Source organism: Coturnix japonica, chromosome 11 (assembly GCF_054131305.1).
Source record: "Coturnix japonica strain WE chromosome 11, WE-NBRP24, whole genome shotgun sequence".
Taxonomy (NCBI): Eukaryota; Metazoa; Chordata; class Aves; order Galliformes; family Phasianidae; genus Coturnix; species Coturnix japonica.
In genome coordinates this window covers 23,580,377-23,602,270 of record NC_140673.1, presented here as the reverse complement: position 1 = coordinate 23,602,270, position 21,894 = coordinate 23,580,377, and the positions used below count along the sequence as shown (strand labels likewise).

The 21,894-nt window shown below is 49.1% G+C and overlaps 2 protein-coding genes and 1 long non-coding RNA gene across 8 annotated transcripts in view; 2 read left to right on the top strand and 1 right to left on the bottom strand.

Annotated features, from left to right (window-relative positions):
• The window catches only part of OSBPL9 (oxysterol binding protein like 9), a 48,653-nt gene extending 40,322 nt beyond the window's left edge, over positions 1-8,331 (bottom strand). For 3 of the 4 annotated variants that reach the window (XM_015870572.3, XM_015870573.2, XM_085511711.1), the window contains exons 1-2: positions 8,140-8,331; positions 25-75 (exon numbers count right to left, since the gene is read on the bottom strand). In XM_015870572.3, coding sequence (XP_015726058.1) covers positions 25-75; positions 8,140-8,250 — 162 coding nt within the window. In that variant the 5' untranslated portion in view covers positions 8,251-8,331. Of the gene's footprint in view, positions 1-24; positions 76-7,648; positions 7,679-8,139 lie in introns of those variants that run through there. The other variant, XM_015870570.3, reaches the window with a different exon arrangement.
• Positions 1-21,894, top strand: part of NRDC (nardilysin convertase) — a 90,680-nt gene that overhangs the window by 61,183 nt on the left and 7,603 nt on the right. For 2 of the 3 annotated variants that reach the window (XM_085511698.1, XM_085511697.1), the window contains exons 31-32: positions 2,656-2,740; positions 4,548-6,165. In XM_085511698.1, coding sequence (XP_085367824.1) covers positions 2,656-2,740; positions 4,548-4,702 — 240 coding nt within the window. In that variant the 3' untranslated portion in view covers positions 4,703-6,165. Of the gene's footprint in view, positions 1-2,655; positions 2,741-4,547; positions 6,166-21,894 lie in introns of those variants that run through there. The other variant, XM_085511701.1, reaches the window with a different exon arrangement.
• Positions 8,156-9,152, top strand: LOC107317649 (uncharacterized). The gene is made up of 3 exons (XR_014932841.1): positions 8,156-8,293; positions 8,740-8,904; positions 9,021-9,152. It is a non-coding gene; the product is annotated as an uncharacterized LOC107317649 (long non-coding RNA).

The following is a 21,894-nucleotide window of genomic DNA, read 5'->3' as shown; positions in this document are numbered from 1 at the left end:
AGTACCAAAGAAAATCATACTCACTCTGAGTCTAACACATCCTCGGCGTGATCCTCTCATCATTTTGTCTTTTGACTGAAAGAAATAAAAAACAGAATACTGGATTAACAAATTTAGTAACAACTGCAAGGAGAAAGTTGTTCAAGGCAATCAAGAACAGAAAAAAAACCACAGTTTGGTATAATGTTTTATTGACTGATTGAACAATCTCATTTACAAAATGACACAAAAGAGAGTGCGGCACCAAAGCATGATGTACTGCTTCCAGGCATAAGAATATAATATAAAGCTTCAAAAAAAGTTCTGTAGGTATCTTGAAGAAATACTTAGAAGGTGCAGTCCACACCTTTATAGAAGGTAGGAAGATGTGAAGAAAGGCATTTATTAGGGAATATTGAAATTGGCAGAGTACTGATTTACATCCTCCTCCTTTCCAGGCCTCAAGAAAGAGTCAGTATAGCAGACTATAGCAGTATAGCAGAACCAGCTGTGCAGGCAGAACTGCACAAATCAAATAATGTTTCTGTCAGAAAGTTTCCTGTATTTATCATCCTTTATACAGACATAAATGTCATATTCAGACAAGTTTCTGAGTATTTCCTAGATATTACATCCTGCTTTTATTCCAAGAGTTAGAAAAGTTCTATTTATAACCATTTAAGTGATAAGACTCTAGATCAGAAAACAGGATTCCTACATCTACAGCCAGTACCTAAACCTGTAAATTACTGAACCTCTTCCTTAGTGTCTCTGAGGCACCTACTTATAGATACCCAACCTGCTTCCAGCTTGGAACTGTTCTAAACTTCCAGCTATTCCTACCACTGATACAGTTTGTCAGCAACTTTCCACCAATATTTTCAGTATTACTGGTTAACACTGGCAAGCTCAAGTAACAAGCACAGGAACCCTTTTAGATAAAGGAGAAAAAGGAAACATTATGTGGAGTCCTAAATATTTTGCCTTCTTACAGACACAAAACATCTTCTGCTTTTCAGTTACTTCCCCTTCATTTTTTTATCTGATGTACTGTGTGCCACTGCAGCCTTAGCTACAAGGGCATTCTGGCCCAATACAGCCCCTTCTGTTACCACCCCGATATTCAAACTGCATTCTTTCAGGTCATGGAAACATTTCTACCTCTACAATCACATGAACAAGTTCTCTTGCTGTCACCTTCTGAAACATTCTCTGAACACTTCTTTCTGTGACTGGCTGTGATTATGACCAGCTCTATTTTCACTGATGCCACTAGACAACAAAATCAGATTGATTTTAGTGGGGGGAAAAAAGACAGAAACCAGAACTATCAGTCTTCATAGCATTAAAACACGTTTCAACTACCACACATTTGAGAGATATAGCTCCATTATAGCTATATTACAGCTATTTCTCTCAAAATCACAAAGCAGTCACAGCAAGTCCTTTTCACTAAAGGTAATTTAGATTACAGTAGTGCATGGAAATCACCATGCCACGGCCTGAACCAATGGCTGAGCACTAGGTGAGAAGGCATGAACAGCCCAGGGAGCTCAGGTGCACACAATGCACCTGAATGACTGGAAGGGGGGGAGCCTGAGTTCAACCCTCCTCACCCTCATTTAAGGGCTGGCAGCTGAGGGACCAGAGTGTTTCTAGAGACTGCACTCCTTTTGAGCTGTCACTGGTAGATGGAAGGAGCGAGCTAATGTTTCTTCATCATCTTCCATTGATCCACAGTGCTTATATCCCAGTAGAAGGCACTGCTGTCGCCTCATTTGCCCCACAAGTAGTCAGAACTTCAAATGAAGGAAAGGTTTTGTTACTAGGGTCACAATTCACTAGAGTTCACTTACATGCGTGGCTTTTTTATACTCGCTGCTTGGAGTGCACTCCTGAAATGGGAGAACAGTACCGAGAGCTTACTGCTCCCTCTAGTGGCACCCAGAAGAAATACTGGCATGAGCTCAGCAAGAAAATAATGCCCAGGCTGAGGATGCACCTCCAGATGAGCAGAAGGAAAGAGAAACAATCCGGGCAGCTGGCAGTGCGGAGTGCAGGCAGACACCACGCCTGGTGCCACCAGGTTTGGTCCTGCCCAGGTTCTGGAAGCAGTTGAGAGCAAGGATGATGTGAGCAATTCCTGGTGCAATGGAGGGCAGAATCCCAACAATCCTTCCTTTGCACAGATTGATTAGCAATCAACCACAAAATGTGCTATAAAAGGCTTTACTTTTTTTATACACCAATCGCATTTTAATGGAGTGGAAATTGAGTTCAAACTTTATAGCACGTAATGTTCTTAGTTTGCAAAGAGATTCACAAGATAAATCACAGGTTCAGTGTACTGAGCATTTCCCCATCTTCAGGCATCTTCAGCTTTAATTGGCTCACATGATTACAGTGAAGCAGCAAATCTAATTCACTCTAAAACACCTCTCACTCTACTATCCATACTGAAGCATGCAGCTATCCTCACTAATCACACTGCACACTCTCTAAATGACATCTTTTACTCACTGCTGCAAAAGAGGAATTTAAAACATAGATCAGTAGATGTTCTACGTTTGTTCCCCTCTCTACTCCCAAAAGGTTTTTACAAAACCTCCAACCCAGCCCTCCCCAAAGCCCTCGATCCCCCTTCACATCTTTAGAACTATTTCATTTGTGTTTCAGCTCTTGCATAGGAAGATTAAGATTTCAATATTAAATCCCACTGCTGTCTGCCTCCAAGACCTCTCAGGCACAGGCTCTCATACAGGTATGTTCTTGACTCAATGCTGCCAAAAAAATCTCTAAGGTAAGTAGACAGATGAGCAATAACATCATTCATGTCATTTATTTCCCTCTAAGGAGGAGGGATGTGAAACAAGGTCTATTTATACACACAGTTTTTTGCAGTTTAACTACACGTACAGGACCACTTGTATAATAGCTATTGTTCTTGCCAAATGCTAAGGCAACACTCATTCTTCAAGCCAAAATAAGATGTGACAGAACAAAAACCCCAACACACAGCTCTCAGACTGTTCCTACAGCTCACCCCTCTCAAAGGAGGGTCCCCCAAGCACAGAGGCAGCAGCAACATTAACAGCAACAACAGCTGGGGCTGGCAGTGCTTACAGAGCCACAGCATATTTAATCCCTTTAACCATTCTGGGTCAGGTAGAATGTACAGGAACAGTGGCAAAGACACTCCAGAATTGCTTGAGATCTCAACTCATCTCACTGTGAGCTCTGAAATGAAAAGCAACCACAGACATCTGCTGTGCCTAACGCTTTGACTTTTGTGGATGCGGCTGTAAAGCAGGAACCAAAAGCGCAGCAACTTCTGAACACTGAGTAGAAGCAAAAACTTCTAAAAAACATTGTACTTCTAAGTGTTCAGAGTCTCAGTTACATTCAACCAACATATTTCTTGCCTGACAGTGCACATGCATACATTAATTTGCACTGACTAAAAGGCTGCAACAAATGACTTCTAGAAATTAAGCACAAATTACAGTTTGCTTTTTGAAAGGAACAAGCAGGCAGCTGAAGATGACAATGAGCATCAGAGGAAAAGTTGCCTTCTATCAGCTGGAAAACTTTAGTACTGAGCTGGTTTCAGTACTTGAGGTGTATGTAAGCAGAACCTTCAGAACCACAGTTAGCACATGACTTGCACGTTACTGCTTCACCAAACCATCCCAGCTTGGATCAGAACCTGCATGAGCACCCAGCTCCACTTATCACATCAGCAGAGCAGACAACGTGGCTGACACTGGGAGGGCAGGTGACACACAGTTCCGAGTGCCAATACAAAATGACCCCATCAGATGCTGCTAAACAAATCTGAGCGGGCACAATGTATTTATAGCAGATGAGAAATGCCACAGACATGCAGCACAAAGTGATGATCAAGTTTTGGGAGAACTGAAACCAGACACATTGTCTAAATACTGAAGAGAACAGCATTAATGAAGCATTACTGAAAGCAAGTCGGGTGGTGTCATACAGAAATCACCTCTCATTTTCCAAGAAACAGGTACTGCTCAATTCTATGAGTGAATGTACTACCCAGGAGGAAAATCCAGTGCCAGTCATGAAACCCTGCCTATCTGAGAAAAAGAAAAAACAGATTTCTGTAAGACCACCCTTCTGATGATACCAACATCTGTGTTGATACACTGCAGACAGAATTATGGCAGCAGACTGATGGATCACCCACAGATTGGTGACTGGTCTCCCAGCCTTCAAGGAAGGATTCGCACACACCTGAGGCCAGCAGATGGAAATACCTGCTTCTCCTTTCCCCATACTCCCATCCTAACTTACCAAACTTACACAGGCAGAGTTATTGCGTATGATGAAAAAATATTTGGTATGTATTTTGCTTGTTATAAGGAGTCCATTATGTACATTATAATCCTGTAAAAATTTAGGACAACCTTTGAAAGACATAGTTGAAACTAGGTAAAGAATTCAACCTAGTGCTGAGAAACAGCCACCATAAGACTTTTATCATGTCTGTTAATTCAAGATCATCCTTTTACTGTATTTAGTTTGCTTACAGCTTTGTTTTTTAGATCCAGAGCTGTTTGCAGTGTGTGTGACAGACCAAATTATTGCAGAAACTTCATCACAACAGCTCAGGATGGAAAGCAGAGGCCTCAAAAGGTACGTCTGTACAAAAGCAGATGCTTTTTCTTATTTTCCTCCATTTTTTGCACACAGCTGTTAACTAAAAAACCATATTTGGAAAAAGCAGGAAAATATATTCAACTGAAAGTCTCTTAATATGGGACACTGAGCCATGGCTCCAGCTTCAGAGGCATCATTTGAAATCAAGTTAATGAGATTTGTTTTCAGTTTACCATCAAAGAAAGAATCATGAAACCGTGGCAAAATCTGAGCTTTCCTCCTTAACATCTGGATCATACGTTCCACAAACAGTTCTTGAAGGCAGCACAATGACTACTGAAGTTGCCAAGCAGCAGAATTCTAAAAGCATAAGGGGAAAAATGCTGTTGCAACATCACATCTGCTTCCTCCTACCAACTGTTTTCATACAGATTTTGTTCCTGAAATGATTTAAGCATGTGTTTGAAAAAGTATTTCGATGGAACAACTAACAGCAGCAACAACAGCCTACCTAAGCATTCAAACCTATTGTTTAGGAACTTACTGGTGGGAGAACTACAATTCCATTGGAGGCTGCCCAATTTGGTTCCTAAAATGTACACTACAGCGCTGTCATACAGGGTATGGTTTTCTTTCAGCCCTCAGTCTCTACTCAAGGCAGCTGTAAAGCCTGAAGCAGTTCCAACAATACCTCGAATAGCTGTAAAGTTTTAAGTCCTTTAACAAACTGCCCTCCCTGTGTCCCGGCCTTGCTGTTAGTGCCGTTCGCACAGCTACGCCAATTCAGCTTTACATACAATTAAAATATTTATTTACAGAATACAGATGAAACGTGAATTTTAAATCAGACTTTCAACCTCAAGGGGCTCTCTGGATTATTTGTACAGGATTCCCATGGGCAGTCACAGCTCGGGCTGTGCATTTAGGACAGCACTGCTATCCGAAAACACAACAAAAAGCAAATTGCTTTCACCTCCCTTTTCCTCCATAGCGATTTCTTTGTCTCTGCCAGCACAAAGCCAACACATGTTTTCACACTGACGTGCAGAAAGAAAACCACAGAATGAACTCAACTGAAAAAAACAAATCAGCAGAAAGTTTCTCAGCTGTAAACCAGCTTAAGGAACAACTTTACAACTCCTGTGCCAGCAGAGATGATCTATTTGGAGGCTTTCCTTTTAAATACTGTCAGTGCCTCCAGCTACATCCTGCAAACAGCACGGTGCTTCATAGCCTTGCATTTGCTTCACCTCTAAGAGAAACAGTGGATTCGCAAATCAAAGCATGTCACTGTTAATCTCTCAAACCATTGGCCAAACTGATCCAAAATGGGATACATTTATTTCATATTTGTTTCTTCTTAAAATGAAAACAAAACAACGACAACCATTTACTGCTGCTGGACAAGTCATTTATCTAAGCAAAACCATGTAAAGATGATCAATAGTTGGATAGGAGTCCAGGCCTTTTACTCTCTGGAATATATCACTCATAAATAAACTCTCAGATACAATTATAAGCAAATCTGAGGATGAGAACTGATGAGAAATGTATGAACACAAACTGCAAACTACAGAAAAGGAAAGCAGAGAAGAGCAAACGATGCAAGAACTTTTGCCTTGATCCCTGAAGTCTTTTATCGTGTCAGGAATGTAAATGTAATTGAGTTCATTTGTTCCTCGTCTACGCATTCAAAACATATTTAGGTTAATAACTACTCAAGTTAGCAAAAGAAAAGGCATACTAATTTAGATGCAATACTGCTGTACAGCAGCTGCTTAGATGCTCATTCCACATGGACTCTTCTGCAGCCTATTTTACGCTATTACACAAGAAGATGAAATACAGCCATGTGAGGACACGCCAAGGAACAGATCTGCTCTTCTGTACCTCTCTAGTGAAAACTTCAGCTGCATCAGACAGGAACGCCTTGCAGCTTTCCACAGCTCCCCTGCCAAAGTCCAGCTGCCTCTTGCACCTGCTGGAGAAAGCTCCTGCTTGTACTTTTTGGACTGAAATGGGCTAAGGAGTCTGTAAGAGGTGATGAGAAGGTAAAAGTAGATGAGTTAAATGTAAGCTCTCCTGTCAGCCAAGTCGTTTCCAGGTGCACACCTACACAGCCAAGTGGAAACAATCTCAACATACCCCACCCATGCATTATACACATCAGGAAGGGCTGGTTTCAGGTTCAAAATCACGCAGCTGCACCTACACGCAAAGACTGCATTGCTTCAAGCTGAAACTGGCTCAGAGCAAACTGTGTTCAGCTGCATGTACCTGATCACACAGGTAAGCTTCTATTTCAAAATACAAGCAGACGTACACAGAAACACAGGCAAAATCTCTGAACGGCCATTTCCTACACAAAGCTCCCAAACTCCTAATGTTATTATTGCTTATTCAACACAGTCTTTGAAACTGACATTATAAACTGAAGTACTTTGCAGACCAATACAGAAAGCGTTCTGTAGGAACATTTAACTGCAGGACTCAGTGGCACAAAGCAGAGAATGTGGTTTGATTTTCTGATCCCAGGTAGAACTTTTAGGGCAGGTAGGCTAAAAAAAAGAATGTTTTAATTTGAGAACTAAAAGTCATTAAATTGACGGAGTACATGCTAAGTTATATTGAAGTGCAACGTGTATGTAGGGATATGTAACCACAGGAAGTAATGAGATTTCAGAACTGATATTCATTAAACTGGTGAAGACCACAGACAGAAAGTCGCTGCAGTAACCAGAATCATCATCCACCAGTCATCAGTGACTGCTTCTATTTCTACAGCTGAGCATAAGGAGACTTTGCACCTTGGACCTTCACCTCAAACAGCTGCCATACAAACAGCCATTAAAAAGCTATAAAGGTAGCTCTATTTCTCCACCATATCCCAGATGCAGGTAAAGCAGGAGTTTTGAATTAGGTTTTCTAAGTGGATAATGCTGAATTATAAACTCGTGGAGCTGTGGAACTAAGCCTTGCCCTAACAGAGATGGACATTCAGATTGAGGGAGCGTAAGTTTTACACATAGCCGTACTGTGGAAGTACCTGTAACAATGCCATTTTAACACAAGGAATACACCGTGTGACTGCTGTTTTACACAACTTCGCGTTCAAAAGCGGGAAGTTCTCGAAGGAAACGTCAAGCCGACGTCTTAGTGGCAGCTCCCTGCTGCTGAGCCAGCGAAGCGGGCACACGGCGCTGCCAAGGAGGTGCCGGTGCTGTGTGAGCCCCCACGGGCCGGGACGGACCGAACGCCCCCTCAGCGCCAACGGCCGCTCCCGCCCAACGGCCCCGCCCCCGCGCCGGACACCAACAATAACAGCGCCGCTCGCCCCCACCCATAAATCTCCCCGCAGCGCCACCCCATTGGCCGCTCCCGCCGCCTCCTCCTTCCCCATTGGCCGCTCCCGCCGCCTCCTCCTTCCCCATTGGCCGCCCGAGCGCTCACACCGCCCCGCGTCCCCTCCCCGCCCCCACCCTGCTCCTCAGCCCGGCTCTGGGCTCCCCGCCCGCCCTGCCCGCCGCTGCCCCTCACCGTGTAGTAGGAGAGGAGCCCGGCGTTGTAGTCCAGCACGAACCAGCGGTACTGCCAGCCCTTCATCACATTGGTCCATTTGCTCAGCGGGCCCTCCATGATAGACGCCATCTTAAGCACCGAAACCGGCACCGCCGCGCGCACAGCCCGTGCGGTGAGGGGAGAGACACGGGGAGAGACACGGCGGCGGCCGGGAGGGGACGGGGCGGGGCCTGCGGACACGGCGGGGCGGGGCGGGGACGGGGGACGGGCCTGCGCGCGCAGCGGGACCGGGAGTGTAATGGTGGGGCGGGGAGAAGGGGGGGGAACCGCTAATAGATGTGGTGTGATGTGATGGGGGGTGTTGGGAGCACAGCGGGAACGGGGACGGGGAGCTTGGGTTTGTGAGTGTCCGCAGTGGGGCTCCCGGTGAGCCTCAGAGGGCGAGGTGTCACCGAGGGCTGTGTGGGAAGGGCGTGATGCTGTGGTGGTTGGTGGCTGTGGTGGTTGATGCTGTGGTGGTTGGTGGCTGTTCTGTCAGCTTTCCTTTGGTTGTGTTTGTCCCCGTGTCTCACAGTTCACTTCACCTCTGGGTCTGACCCGTCAAATCCATGTGTTCAGGTCTGCCACGACTGGTGTGCATAAAAGCATCCAGGGTGTGAGGTGAAAATGGCACGCGTTGGCTTCAGGGTCACCTTAAGGGTAACGCTCATGGGAACAGCACACAGCTTTCCTTCTGTCTGCTCCAGCGATGTGGAATGCATTCCCCTGCAGCTGTGAACAATGGTAAATCTCCTGTTAAAGGCGTGTTCTTTGGCTCCACTTGAGCATAAATATGTAATTTCAGCTGTACTTCAGCACAACATCTCTCTTGACATAGAGCTACTCATGCTCCTCCCTAGGGATGGACCCAGTTGTTTCCCTGGTTGTGAAGAAGAATCAGTCCAAGGCAGTCTCTGTGTCTGATTCCATTGTATTTTTTTTTTGTATGTTGTTTTGTATGTTTCTAATACACCCTCCCATTTCACACATCACATTGCTCACTAGTTTGTTACCAAGCCAAGTTGGTAGTTTTGACATTAGAATGCACCTGGTGCTGTGTTTATGCGTGGTGTTACCAGTTGAATCTAGCTAATACCTGAGTCCATCTTGAAGTCCAGCTTGCTCATTTTGCTAAGTCCTTTCCAGGCTGCCTATGACCTCAGCAGTCCTCTGTGTTTAGTTTCACTGACCCAACAAAGCAGGGCTGCCTGGAGATTAAAACAAAAACATCAGATGGTGCCAGAACGTTACCAGCGCTACCATTTAAAGCTTCACTTGGGTTGGAGCTTTATCTCAGATCATGACTTTTGCAGTATTGTGCCACAAAAGTTGAAGCTATGCAAAGAGCTTGGCTTAACTGTGAAAGGGCTGAATGTTCTCAATTGGAAACTCAACTGAAGGGCTTTCGGTTTACCTTGTTACGCCATAGGCTGAAATGGCTAAGCTCCATCATACACTGGGTAGCCCCAGCTGTGGTATAACTTGCCTTTATGTACCCTTTGTATCACATCATCACCACCATCAGTTTCAATGAACTACTTGAAATAGAAGTTAGCCAGTTACTTCCTTCATTGATTAATTTAGTTTGCCCCAAAGTGTTCTGTCTGTATCTTGCTGTCATCCCACATGACTGGACACCACAGAGTTCAGCAGAGCTAGGCTGAAGGCAGCAGCTGTTGTTACCTTGTGCTGCTTTGACACCATGCTCCATCCATTCTGAATTTTGTCCAGCATCATTCTCTTGGAGGCCTCGACTAAGTCATTGTCACGGAGTTCTCTCTAGAGCTCACTCCGGGACAGTGGGCACAAACCCGGGGCAGCAGGAACAAAAGCCCCCCCCCTTTTTTTTCTCTAGCGGCAGTGCGGTGTGGCCCGGCGCGGCCCGGCCACGTGCGTTTAGGGAGACGGGGAAGGGAAGGGAGATTGCGATTAGGTCTAACAAAAAAATGAGGGAGGAGAAAGGTGATCTGAGAACGAATGGCAGTTTAATAACCTAATAACACTAAACAACAACAAGAGAGTTTCAACAAAGAGAATACCAAGTCCCAAATCTCACCGATGGAGCTGTGGAAGGCAGGAAGCTCTGACCACGTTGTCTCCTCACAGGGAGCCGGCCAGCAACCCCGTCCCCTTCCTCACTTCCCTTCTGGTGCCCCTCCCCACATGCCCATTTAAGGCAGTCCACAGAAAAAAAACTTGTCCCCTTTTCTCCCATTATTAGGCATGGTGTTCTGATGTGGAATACCAACACCAACCAAATTGCAAAACCATAACATTCCACCCCTTATTACACATCAACACATCATGCCTAACTTTTATCAACATATAAACAGAACAGTAGTTAACATGCATTACATATGTACATACAGATATATATATATATACACACACATGGAATCACAGGCTGCACTCCCCCAGCATCAAATTTCCCTGTGGCACACACTGAACATCCCCATCCTTCTGCATCACCCACCAGGTGCACCCAGGTCCCTGTGCAAAGACAGTTCCACGGAGGGGCCTCCCCTTTCCAGAGGCTGGGAGGACCCAAACTGCTTTTCCCAGCATATTCTTTACATGCACCACAGGAACCTTGTCTCCCTCCACGGTACGCAGGGAGTTGGACTGTGTAGGGCCGTCTCGGTTGGCTGATCCTCGGGTGTTTACCAGCCAGGTGGCTTCTGCTAGATGTTTCTCCCAGTTCTTAAATGTTCCACCACCCATTGCTTTCAGCGTGGTTTTCAGCAAACCGTTGTGGCGCTCGATCTTACCAGCAGCTGGTGCGTGATAGGGGATGTGATAGATCCATTCAATGCCATGTTCTTTGGCCCAGGTGCTCACCAGTGAATTTTTGAAATGAGTCCCATTGTCTGATTCGATCCTCTCTGGGATGCCATGTCACCACAGGATTTGTGTCTCTAGGCCTAATATGGTGTTTCTGGCAGTGGCATGGGGCACCGCATATGTCTCAAGCCACCCGGTGGTTACCTCCACCATGGTGAGTACATAGTGCTTACCATTACGAGTCTTTGGCAGGGTGATATAATCAATCTGCCATGCCTCCCCATATTTATACTTTTCCCATCGCCCTTCCCCCCAGAGAGGTCTCATCCTCTTGGCCTGTTTGATCATGGCACAGGTGTCACAATCATGGATGATCTGCGCAATAGCGTCCATAGTTATGTCCACCCCTCGGTCTCTAGCCCACTTATGTGTTCCATCTCTGCCTTGATGGCCTGAAGTCTCATGGGCCCACCGAGCTAGGAATAACTCTCCCTTATTCTGCCAGTCCAGGTCTATCTCAGCCACCTCAATTCTGGCAGCTCGATCTACCTGGTGGTTATTTTGTTGCTCCTCTGTCGCTCGACTCTTGGGCACGTGGGCATCTACGTGACGCACCTTTAGGACCATGTTCTTTATTCGGGCAGCAATGTTCTTCCATAGTTCAGCGGCCCAAACAGGTTTACCTTTCCGCTGCCAGTTGTTTTGCTCCCATTGCTGCAACCACCCCCATAAGGCATTGGCCACCATCCATGAGTCAGTATAGAGGTAAAGCACTGGCCATTTCTCCCGCTCAGCAATGTCTAGGGCCAGCTGGACAGCCTTTACCTCCGCAAATTGACTCGATTCTCCTCTTCCTTCCGTGGCCTCTGCAACTTGTCGTGTGGGGCTCCACACTGCAGCCTTCCATCTGCGATGTTTCCCAACAATGCGGCACGATCCATCAGTGAACAGGGCGAACTTCTTTTCGTTTTCCGGAAGTTCATTGTACGGGGGAGCCTCTTTGGCGCGTGACACCTCTTCTGCTGGTGGTGCTTCAAACTTTTTACCTTCGGGCCAGTCCATGATCACTTCTAGGATCCCTGGACGGCTGAGGTTCCCCACCTGGGCCCGCTGTGTGATTAGTGCAACCCACTTACTCCATGTGGCGTCTGTGGCATGGTGAGTGGAGGGAACCTGCCCTTTAAACATCCAATTCAGCACTGGAAGTCGAGGTGCCAGGAGAAGCTGTATTTGGGTGCCAATTACCTCAGAGGCAGCCCGGACCCCTTCATATGCCGCTAGGATCTCCTTCTCAGTTGGAGTGTAGCCCTCTTCCGACCCCCTGTATGCTCTACTCCAGAATCCTAGGGGTCGGCCTCGGGTCTCATCTGAGGTTCTCTGCCACAAGCTCCAAGTGGGACCTTTCTCCCCAGCAGCCATGTAAAGGATGTTCTTCACATCCTGTCCCATCCGTACTGGCCCCAGGGCCACAGCATGGGCTATCTCTTGCTTGATTTGCTCAAAGGCCTGCTGCTGTTCAGGGCCCCACGCGAAGCTATTCTTCTTTCGGGTCACCTGATAGAGGGGGCTCACAATGAGGCTATAATTTGGGATGTGCATCCTCCAGAAGCCTACCACACCCAGGAAGGACTGTGTCTCTTTTTTGTCAGTGGGCGCAGACATTGCAGTAATTTTGTTGATCACGTCAGTTGGGATGTGGCGATGCCCATCTTAACATTTCACCCCTAGAAACTGGATTTCTTGGGCAGGGCCCTTCACTTTGTCTCGCTTAATAGCGAAACCAGCAGACAGGAGGATCTGGATTATCCGTTCTCCTTTTTTAAAAACCTCCGTCGCTGTATCACCCCACACAACGATATCATCTATATACTGCAGGTGCTCTGGAGCACCGCCCTGTTCCAACGTGGCTTGGATCAGCCCATGGCAGATGGTCGGGCTGTGTTTCCACCCCTGGGGCAAACGATTCCAAGTGTACTGAACACCCCTCCAAGTAAAGGCAAACTGTGGCCTACACTCTGTGGCCAAAGGGACAGAGAAGAATGCATTGGCAATATCAGTGGTGGCATACCATTTTGCCTCTTTCGATTCCAGTTCATACTGGAGTTCCAACATGTCTGGCACTGCAGCACTCAATGGGGGTGTGACCTCATTAAGGCCACGATAGTCCACTGTCAGCCTCCATTCTCCACTGGCTTTGCGCACTGGCCATATGGGGCTATTGAAAGGTGAATGGGTCTTACTAATTACTCCCTGACTTTCTAGTTGTTGAATGAGCTTATGGATGGGGAGCAAGGAATCCCTATTAGTACGGTACTGTCGTCTGTGTACTGTTCTCGTGGCAATTGGCACCCGTTGTTCTTCCACCCGCAGTAACCCCACAGCAGACGGGTCCCCTGATAGGCCAGGCAAATCAGACAGCTGCTTAATGTTGTCTGTTTCTATAGCAGCTATTCCAAAAGCCCATCTGTATCCTTTGGGGTCCTTGAAATGTCTCCTTCTTAGGTAATCTATTCCAAGTATGCAAGGAGCCCCCTGGCCAGTCACTATACGATGTCTCTGCCAGTCTCTACCAGTGAGGCTTATCTCGGCCTCCAACACAGATAGTTCCTGCGAACCCCCAGTCACCCCATGTATATGTATCCGTTCTGTCCCTTCGAAGCCTGAGGGTATCAGAGTGCACTGTGCACCGGTATCCACCAGTGCTTTATATTTTTGTGGTTCTGATGTGCCAGGCCACCGAATCCACACCGTCCAATACACTCTATTATCCCTCTCCCCCCCCTGGCTGAGGGCAGGGCCCCTCTATTGGTTGTCTGAAGCGGTAGAGGCAACCTCAGTAGTGGCTGACCTCTTTTGTAATTTTCTTACCCGTGCTCGCAGTACAAAGTTGGGTTCGTCATGCCACTTCCTCATATCCTCTCCATGGTCACGCAGGTAGTTCCACATGGCACCACGTGACATAGGCTCACTGCGGTCCTTCACTCGGACAGGTGTGCGTTTGCGTCTGACAGCTGAGACTGCCACAGGTTCACTGTGGTTCCTTGCCGCAGACCAGCTCTTCTGCATGTTGTCTTGTTTTCTCTCCATTCAGTCCATTCTATCCACCATTTGACAGATGGCTGCGATGGTGGTACGGTGTGGCAGTAGTGTGTATTCGATAATTTTGCAGTGAAAGGATGAGCTCAAAAATTGCAGGTCTTCTATCCAGCTCATCATACCTGTTAGAGTTCGTCAATAGTATACTGGAATACTTCCCTGGTGCTGACCGTATGAGTTTCTTGCATATTTCCGGAGTACAGCTCACCTTTTCTGGGTCATGGTAATCCTCTGGGTCCCCAGGGACAAACGTGGGATCGAACAGCATTTCTGCCACAGCCATTTCTCTCAGGTACTGGATACCTTCCTCAGCTGTACTCCATGTTTCCAGTACAGGCTCCAAATCACTTTTGAGAAGACAGGTTGCCTATTTCTGGTATAATAATTCTAGGTAGCAATTTAGAACCAGCGAGGACAAATCCCTTCTCATGACCCACACAATTGATAAGTGCCCCACCTGGCTCACAAAGGGGCACCTGGTAGCCCAGACTACCCCACATTTTGCTTGTTTCTGGCTCTGTGTTCTCACAGCCCTCTCCTCTGCAGTAGTTGTTCTCTGGAGCTGCCTCTGTCTCTCACTTCAGCACCAGCAATGGTTGCAAGGAACCTTATTTTTGAAGCATCATTCAAACAATTTAATTGCTACATCTAGAACAAAAAAGTCAGTGTAAACACAGAATTTTGTTTTATGGCAAAAACTGCTTTATTATTGGATTCCGTAATCATCACAATTAGATTTTTGTAGTGGATTTAGTCTGGAATTTGCACACAATGATTAAGTTGTACATATGAATGAATATATAATATGCCAATGAGCAATAAGATTTGTTACTAGGTGATTAAATTTGAGAACAAAAGCTTTAAAAAGTCTGCTAAGAATTTGCTGGATGTGGAACAAAACTCAAGAACCTGTGGCTGTTGTCCCTGTTCTATCAGATCTCTATATTCATAATTACAATGTGCAAGGCACCAGGCAGAGGCTGTTAGATGGATTTCCTCAGGGCATGTTTTCCTCCCTGTCTGGAACCACGCCTCTCCCATTTCCTGCTCAGCATCTTCAATTTCAGGGACATGACAAAACTCTCTTATATCCTGAGGCCCTGAGCAACCTTCAGCAGGTAGCAAATGAAGACGATGAACAAGACCTCTAAAAAGAGCCGGACTAATGCGCCTTGGGCAAAGTAGTTGCAGACTTGGTCCAGGGGGAAGGCCGAGCTGAAGAACTGATCCATGCGCTCTGAACTGATGATTCTGCTGACCCAGTACCAGACCCATCTGGGAAAAGCGGAAAGGCCAAGCCAACGGGACCAGCTGGACTCCTGGTGCTCAGCATTGACAGGCAGTTTCTTCTCATGGACGTCCGTCTTGCTGACCCATTCCCGGATCCTGGGAAGCCACCAGGGCCCCTTGAAGGTCTTCTGAGTCATCCCCAGGGGCTGCTGCTTTGGGCCTTCTGTAACAACAGCTGAGCTGATCCGGTACTGGATGCATTTCAGGCAGGAGAAAAGGCCCAGCCTGCAGGAGCAGTCCATAGCCTGCTTCTTGGTGGAGACAGGCTGCTGCTCCTGACCAAGGACCATCTTGCTGACACTCTTCCAGGTCTTGATAGGGCGCACTGAAATGCCACGCCAACATGGCCCCTTGAAGGCCTCCTGTTCCGTGCCCTTGGCTTCTTGCTTTGGGATCTTTCCAGTGACGACTCTGCTGACCCTGTGCCGGACCCATCTGGGATAAGCAGGAAGGCCCAGCATACAGGTGCAGTCCATAGCCTGCTTCTCGGTGGAGACAGGCTGCTGCTTCTGACCAAGGACCATCTTGCTGACACTCTTCCAGATCCTGATGGTGTACATTGAAAAGCCACGCCAGCCTGGCTCCTTGAAGGCTTCCTGTTCTGTGTCCTTGGCCTGTTGCTTTGAGACCTTCACAATGTCGACTCTGCTGACCCTGTACCTGACCCATGTCGGGCAGGGAAGAAGGCCAAGCCGACAGGCCCAGTTGGACGCCTGGACCCGGGTCTCCACAGGAAGCTGCTTCTCAGGGATGGCCGGCTTCTTCTTGCTGCCAGAGACCTGGCCCTGAAAGCTGGAATGGCCAAGGCTGTCTCTGAGATAAGAAAATATGGCCAAAGCCACAGTAAGGGAGAGAGTTGTGCTGAGCTTCATGCTCTTCTCTCCCAAGGAACAATGGCAGCACACAACTTGGCTGTTGTTGCAGAGCTCCAGAGGTCACCACCAGCACAGAGCGGCTGCCCTGCGTATCTGTGCTGGGGGAGGCTGCCCACCCGATTCCACAGAGACTGATGTCAGCCCGGATTGTGATGTCACAAAGGAGACTGTGACACAGCTGGGCAGGACACGCTCACGTTTTGGGTGACACCTCATGTTTTGGGTGGTGCCGTGAACCTGTCAGCAAGGAGCTGACACCTCAAAATCCTTTGGGGGCAGTGTGGAAACCCCACTTGGAAGGCAAGCCAAAAGCTGAACAGTTCACTAAGCACTGCAGAACTTCGAGCCCCGGGCACAGCTCTGTGGTGCAAAGCACAGCTGCAGTGACTGCCCTGGATGTGTCTCTGCTCCACGGAGCTCCTACAGAACTGCTCCCAGGCGCTGTTCATCAGATTGCAGGAAAACCCCTTGAAACACCGACATTATGGGATAATAACCCGCGTGCTCACAAACGCCGGGTTTGCTGCTCTGCTCCATCTGTGCTGCACTAAGTAATAAAAGCTGGTCAAACCTATACGCCGTTATTGTCTCAATTTGTGACTTGACAACGCGTGCAACCCGCAAAGCGAGCAGCACATTGTGCCATAAGGGCACGGAGGTTTGTTTCGGTGGCAGCGCGTGCTCCTGCCTCCCGACCCGTGGTACAAACCCGCCCGGCTGCACGGCGCTGGCAGCCCGGGCTCAGGAACCACGCGCACCACCACCACCTCCAGGTGTCAATAACAGCAAAGAGCAGCTCCGAGCAGCGAGATGGAACTTTGCGAATGGCACCGCAGCCCGACGGCCAAAGCACCGCCACAGCCCATGGCAGCTGGACGAGCAATGACGTTTTCAGCTCGGGAAGGAAGTAAAACAGCACGGGAACAGCTCGGCTCTGCGAGCCCCAAACTGACCCCGAGGCTCGTCAGCACAAGCACAGCGCTGCCCTGCACAGCCGTCCCACCGCCCACCCGACGGAGCTCCTACCTGGGACGGCGGACAGAGGCGGAGGCAGCGCTGTGCTGTGCTGTGCTGTGCTGTGCTGAGCCGTGCTGAGCCGAGCCGAGCCGAGCCGAGCTGTGCTGAGCCTGCTCGGGTCCCGAGGCCGGTGCTCGCGTGGCGGGAGCCGCCCCCCGCCGGCACCTGAGGCGGCCACGGAGGCGGAGCCGCTCTCAACGCCCGGGCGGCAGCGGAGCCGCGGCGCAGTGCAGTGCTGGTCCTGCCCGCTGTGCTGGGGCTGACGGTGCGATGTTTGCCCCGAGGGGATCCCGGCGGGTGCCGCTCAGCTCACGCCGCGCACCGCGGGCGGGGATGGTTGCGGCGGGGCGCGGAGTGATGCTGCTGCTGCTGCTGCTGCTGCTGCTGGGAAGGAAAAGAGGTGAAATTGGGGTGTGCTCACTGCACCAGGCTACAAAAGGCCTCTCGTCCTTAAAATCCTACAGACAGACCCCAGGGTTCAGAGTCAAAGCCTTGATTTGTGCTCTGCCCGCACTGTGGTGGGGAAAGCAGCCTCTAAAGTGGAGCTCTGGGACAAAGTGTCCAGTGATGATCCCTCTCAGGGAGGGCCATTATCCCCCTGTGTCACCCTGTGGATGAGCCAGTCCCCTGGGGAGAGGTAATGGGCCGCAGGGAGCGTGCTCTCCTTGGAAGCTTGCACAGACAAGGTCTCTGTGGTTCCCTGCTCCCCACCAGCAGCCCCCTTCTATGTGATACATCCCAATTACTCACCTGTTCTCAAGGAATTCCACACATCTCCAGAGGCACCAAGCAATCTTCAGCAGGGGCCAAATGAAGATGAAGAACAAGCCCTCTAAGAAGAGTCGGACTAATGCGCCTTTGGCAATGTAGTCCGAGACTTGGTCCAGGAGGAAGGACAAGCTGAAGAACTGATCCATGCCCTCTGAGCTGATGATTCTGCTGACCCAGTACCGGACCCATCTGGGAAAAGCGGAAAGGCCAAGCCAACGGGACCAGCTCGACTCCTGGTGCTCAGCATTGACAGGCAGTTTCTTCTCATGGACGTCCGTCTTGCTGACCCATTCCCGGATCCTGGGAAGCCACCAGGGCCCCTTGAAGGTCTTCTGAGTCATCTCCAGCGGCTGCTGCTTTGGGCCTTCTGTAACAACAGCTGAGCTGATCCGGTACTGGATGCATTTCAGGCAGGAAAAAACGCCCAGCCTACAGGAGCAGTCCATAGCCTGCTTCTTGGTGGAGACAGGCTGCTGCTCCTGACCAAGGACCATCTTGCTGACACTCTTCCAGGTCTTGATAAAGCGCACTGAAATGCCATGCCAGTATTGTCCCTTGAAGGCCTCCTGTTCCATGCCCTTGGCTTCTTGCTTTGAGACCTTCACAGTGTCGACTCTGCTGACCCTGTGCCGGACCCATCTGGGATAATCAGAACGGCCGGGCCAACCGGGCCCTTTGGTCACCTGGTGTTCAGCGTCGACAGGCCGTTTCTTCGCAGGGAAGAGCATCTTGGCGACTCTTTCCTGGATCCTGGGAAGCCACCAGGGCCCCTTGAAGGTCTTCTGAGTCATCTCCAGCGGCTGCTGCTTTGGGTCTTCTGTAACAACAGCTGAGCTGATCCGGTAATGGATGCATTTCAGGCAGGAGAAAAGGCCCAGCCTACAGGAGCAGTCCATAGCCTGCTTCTTGGTGGAGACAGGCTGCTGCTCCTGATGAAGGACCATCTTGCTGACACTCTTCCAGATCTTGATAGTGTCCATTGAAAAGCCACGCCAGTTTGGCCCCTTGAAGGCTTCCTGTTCCGTGCCCTTGGCCTGTTGCTTTGAGACCTTCACAATGTCGACTCTGCTGACCCTGTACCTGACCCATTTTGGGCAGGGAAGAAGGCCAAGCCGACAGGCCCAGTTGGACGCCTGGACCCGGGTCTCCACAGGAAGCTGCTTCTCAGGGATGGCCGGCTTCTTCTTGCTGCCAGAGACCTGGCCCTGAAAGCTGGAATGGCCAAGGCTGTCTCTGAGATAAGAAAATATGGCCAAAGCCACAGTAAGGGAGAGAGTTGTGCTGAGCTTCATGCTCTTCTCCCCCAAGGAAAACAATGACACCCCACAAATTGGCTGCGACCAAGAGCAGAGCTCCAGAGGTCACCACCTGCACAGAGCGGCTGCCCTGCGTATCTGTGCTGGGGGAGGCTGCCCACCCGATTCCACAGAGACTGATGTCAGCCCGGATTGTGATGTCACAAAGGAGACTGTGACACAGCTGGGCAGGACACGCTCACGTTTTGGGTGACACCTCATCTTTTGGGTGGTGCCGTGAACCTGTCAGCAAGGAGGAGCTGTGGCCAGAGCCACATCCAGGTGCCTTTCAGCGCTGGCTCCATTAGGGAAACTGACACAATTCACCTCAAAATCCTTTGGGGGCAGTGTGGAAACCCCACTTGGAAGGCAAGCCAAAAGCTGAACAGTTCACTAAGCACTGCAGAACTTCGAGCCCCGGGCACAGCTCTGTGGTGCAAAGCACAGCTGCAGTGACTGCCCTGGATGTGTCTCTGCTCCACGGAGCTCCTACAGAACTGCTCCCAGGCGCTGTTCATCAGATTGCAGGAAAACCCCTTGAAACACCGACATTATGGGACAATAACCCGCGTGCTGACAAACGCCGGGTTTGCTGCCCTGCTCCATCTGTGCTGCACTAAGTAATAAAAGCTGGTCAAACCAAAAAGCCGCTATTGTCTCATTTTCTGACTTGACAACGCGTGCAATCCGCAAAGCGAGCAGCACATTGTGCCATAAGGGCACGGAGGTTTGTTTCGGTGGCAGCGCGTGCTCCTGCCTCCCGACCCGTGGTACAAACCCGCCCGGCTGAATGACCCGGGTTGGAAGGGACCTCAAGGATCATGTAATTCCAACCCCCCCTTGCCTGGCAGGGCCACCAAACATACACCTTTACTAGATCAGGATGCCCAGGGCCACGTCCAACAGTACAGCAGTGTGCTGTAACACCCAGGTAAACTCACTTTCTAGAAATAAGCTGCTGTCACCTATTCTAGGTAGCAATTTAGAACCAGCGAGGACAAATCCCTTCTCATGACCCACACAATTGATAAGTGCCCCACCTGGCTCACAAAGGGGCACCTGGTAGCCCAGACTACCCCACATTTTGCTTGTTTCTGGCTCTGTGTTCTCACAGCCCTCTCCTCTGCAGTAGTTGTTCTCTGGAGCTGCCTCTGTCTCTCACTTCAGCACCAGCAATGGTTGCAAGGAACCTTATTTTTGAAGCATCATTCAAACAATTTAATTGCTACATCTAGAACAAAAAAGTCAGTGTAAACACAGAATTTTGTTTTATGGCAAAAACTGCTTTATTATTGGATTCCGTAATCATCACAATTAGATTTTTGTAGTGGATTTAGTCTGGAATTTGCACACAATGATTAAGTTGTACATATGAATGAATATATAATATGCCAATGAGCAATAAGATTTGTTACTAGGTGATTAAATTTGAGAACAAAAGCTTTAAAAAGTCTGCTAAGAATTTGCTGGATGTGGAACAAAACTCAAGAACCTGTGGCTGTTGTCCCTGTTCTATCAGATCTCTATATTCATAATTACAATGTGCAAGGCACCAGGCAGAGGCTGTTAGATGGATTTCCTCAGGGCATGTTTTCCTCCCTGTCTGGAACCACGCCTCTCCCATTTCCTGCTCAGCATCCTCAATTTCAGGGACATGACAAAACTCTCTTATATCCTGAGGCCCTGAGCAACCTTCAGCAGGTAGCAAATGAAGACGATGAACAAGACCTCTAAAAAGAGCCGGACTAATGCGCCTTGGGCAAAGTAGTTGCAGACTTGGTCCAGGGGGAAGGCCGAGCTGAAGAACTGATCCATGCGCTCTGAACTGATGATTCTGCTGACCCAGTACCGGACCCATCTGGGAAAAGCGGAAAGGCCAAACCAACGGGACCAGCTGGACTCCTGGTGCTCAGCGTCGACAGGCAGTTTCTTCTCATGGACGTCCGTCTTGCTGACCCATTCCCGGATCCTGGGAAGCCACCAGGGCCCCTTGAAGGTCTTCTGAGTCATCCCCAGGGGCTGCTGCTTTGGGCCTTCTGTAACAACAGCTGAGCTGATCCGGTACTGGATGCATTTCAGGCAGGAGAAAAGGCCCAGCCTGCAGGAGCAGTCCATAGCCTGCTTCTTGGTGGAGACAGGCTGCTGCTCCTGACCAAGGACCATCTTGCTGACACTCTTCCAGGTCTTGATAGGGCGCACTGAAATGCCACGCCAACATGGCCCCTTGAAGGCCTCCTGTTCCGTGCCCTTGTCTTCTTGCTTTGGGATCTTTCCAGTGACGACTCTGCTGACCCTGTGCCGGACCCATCTGGGATAAGCAGGAAGGCCCAGCATACAGGTGCAGTCCATAGCCTGCTTCTTGGTGGAGACAGGCTGCTGCTTCTGACCAAGGACCATCTTGCTGACACTCTTCCAGATCCTGATGGTGTACATTGAAAAGCCACGCCAGCCTGGCTCCTTGAAGGCTTCCTGTTCTGTGTCCTTGGCCTGTTGCTTTGAGACCTTCACAATGTCGACTCTGCTGACCCTGTACCTGACCCATGTCGGGCAGGGAAGAAGGCCAAGCCGACAGGCCCAGTTGGACGCCTGGACCCGGGTCTCCACAGGAA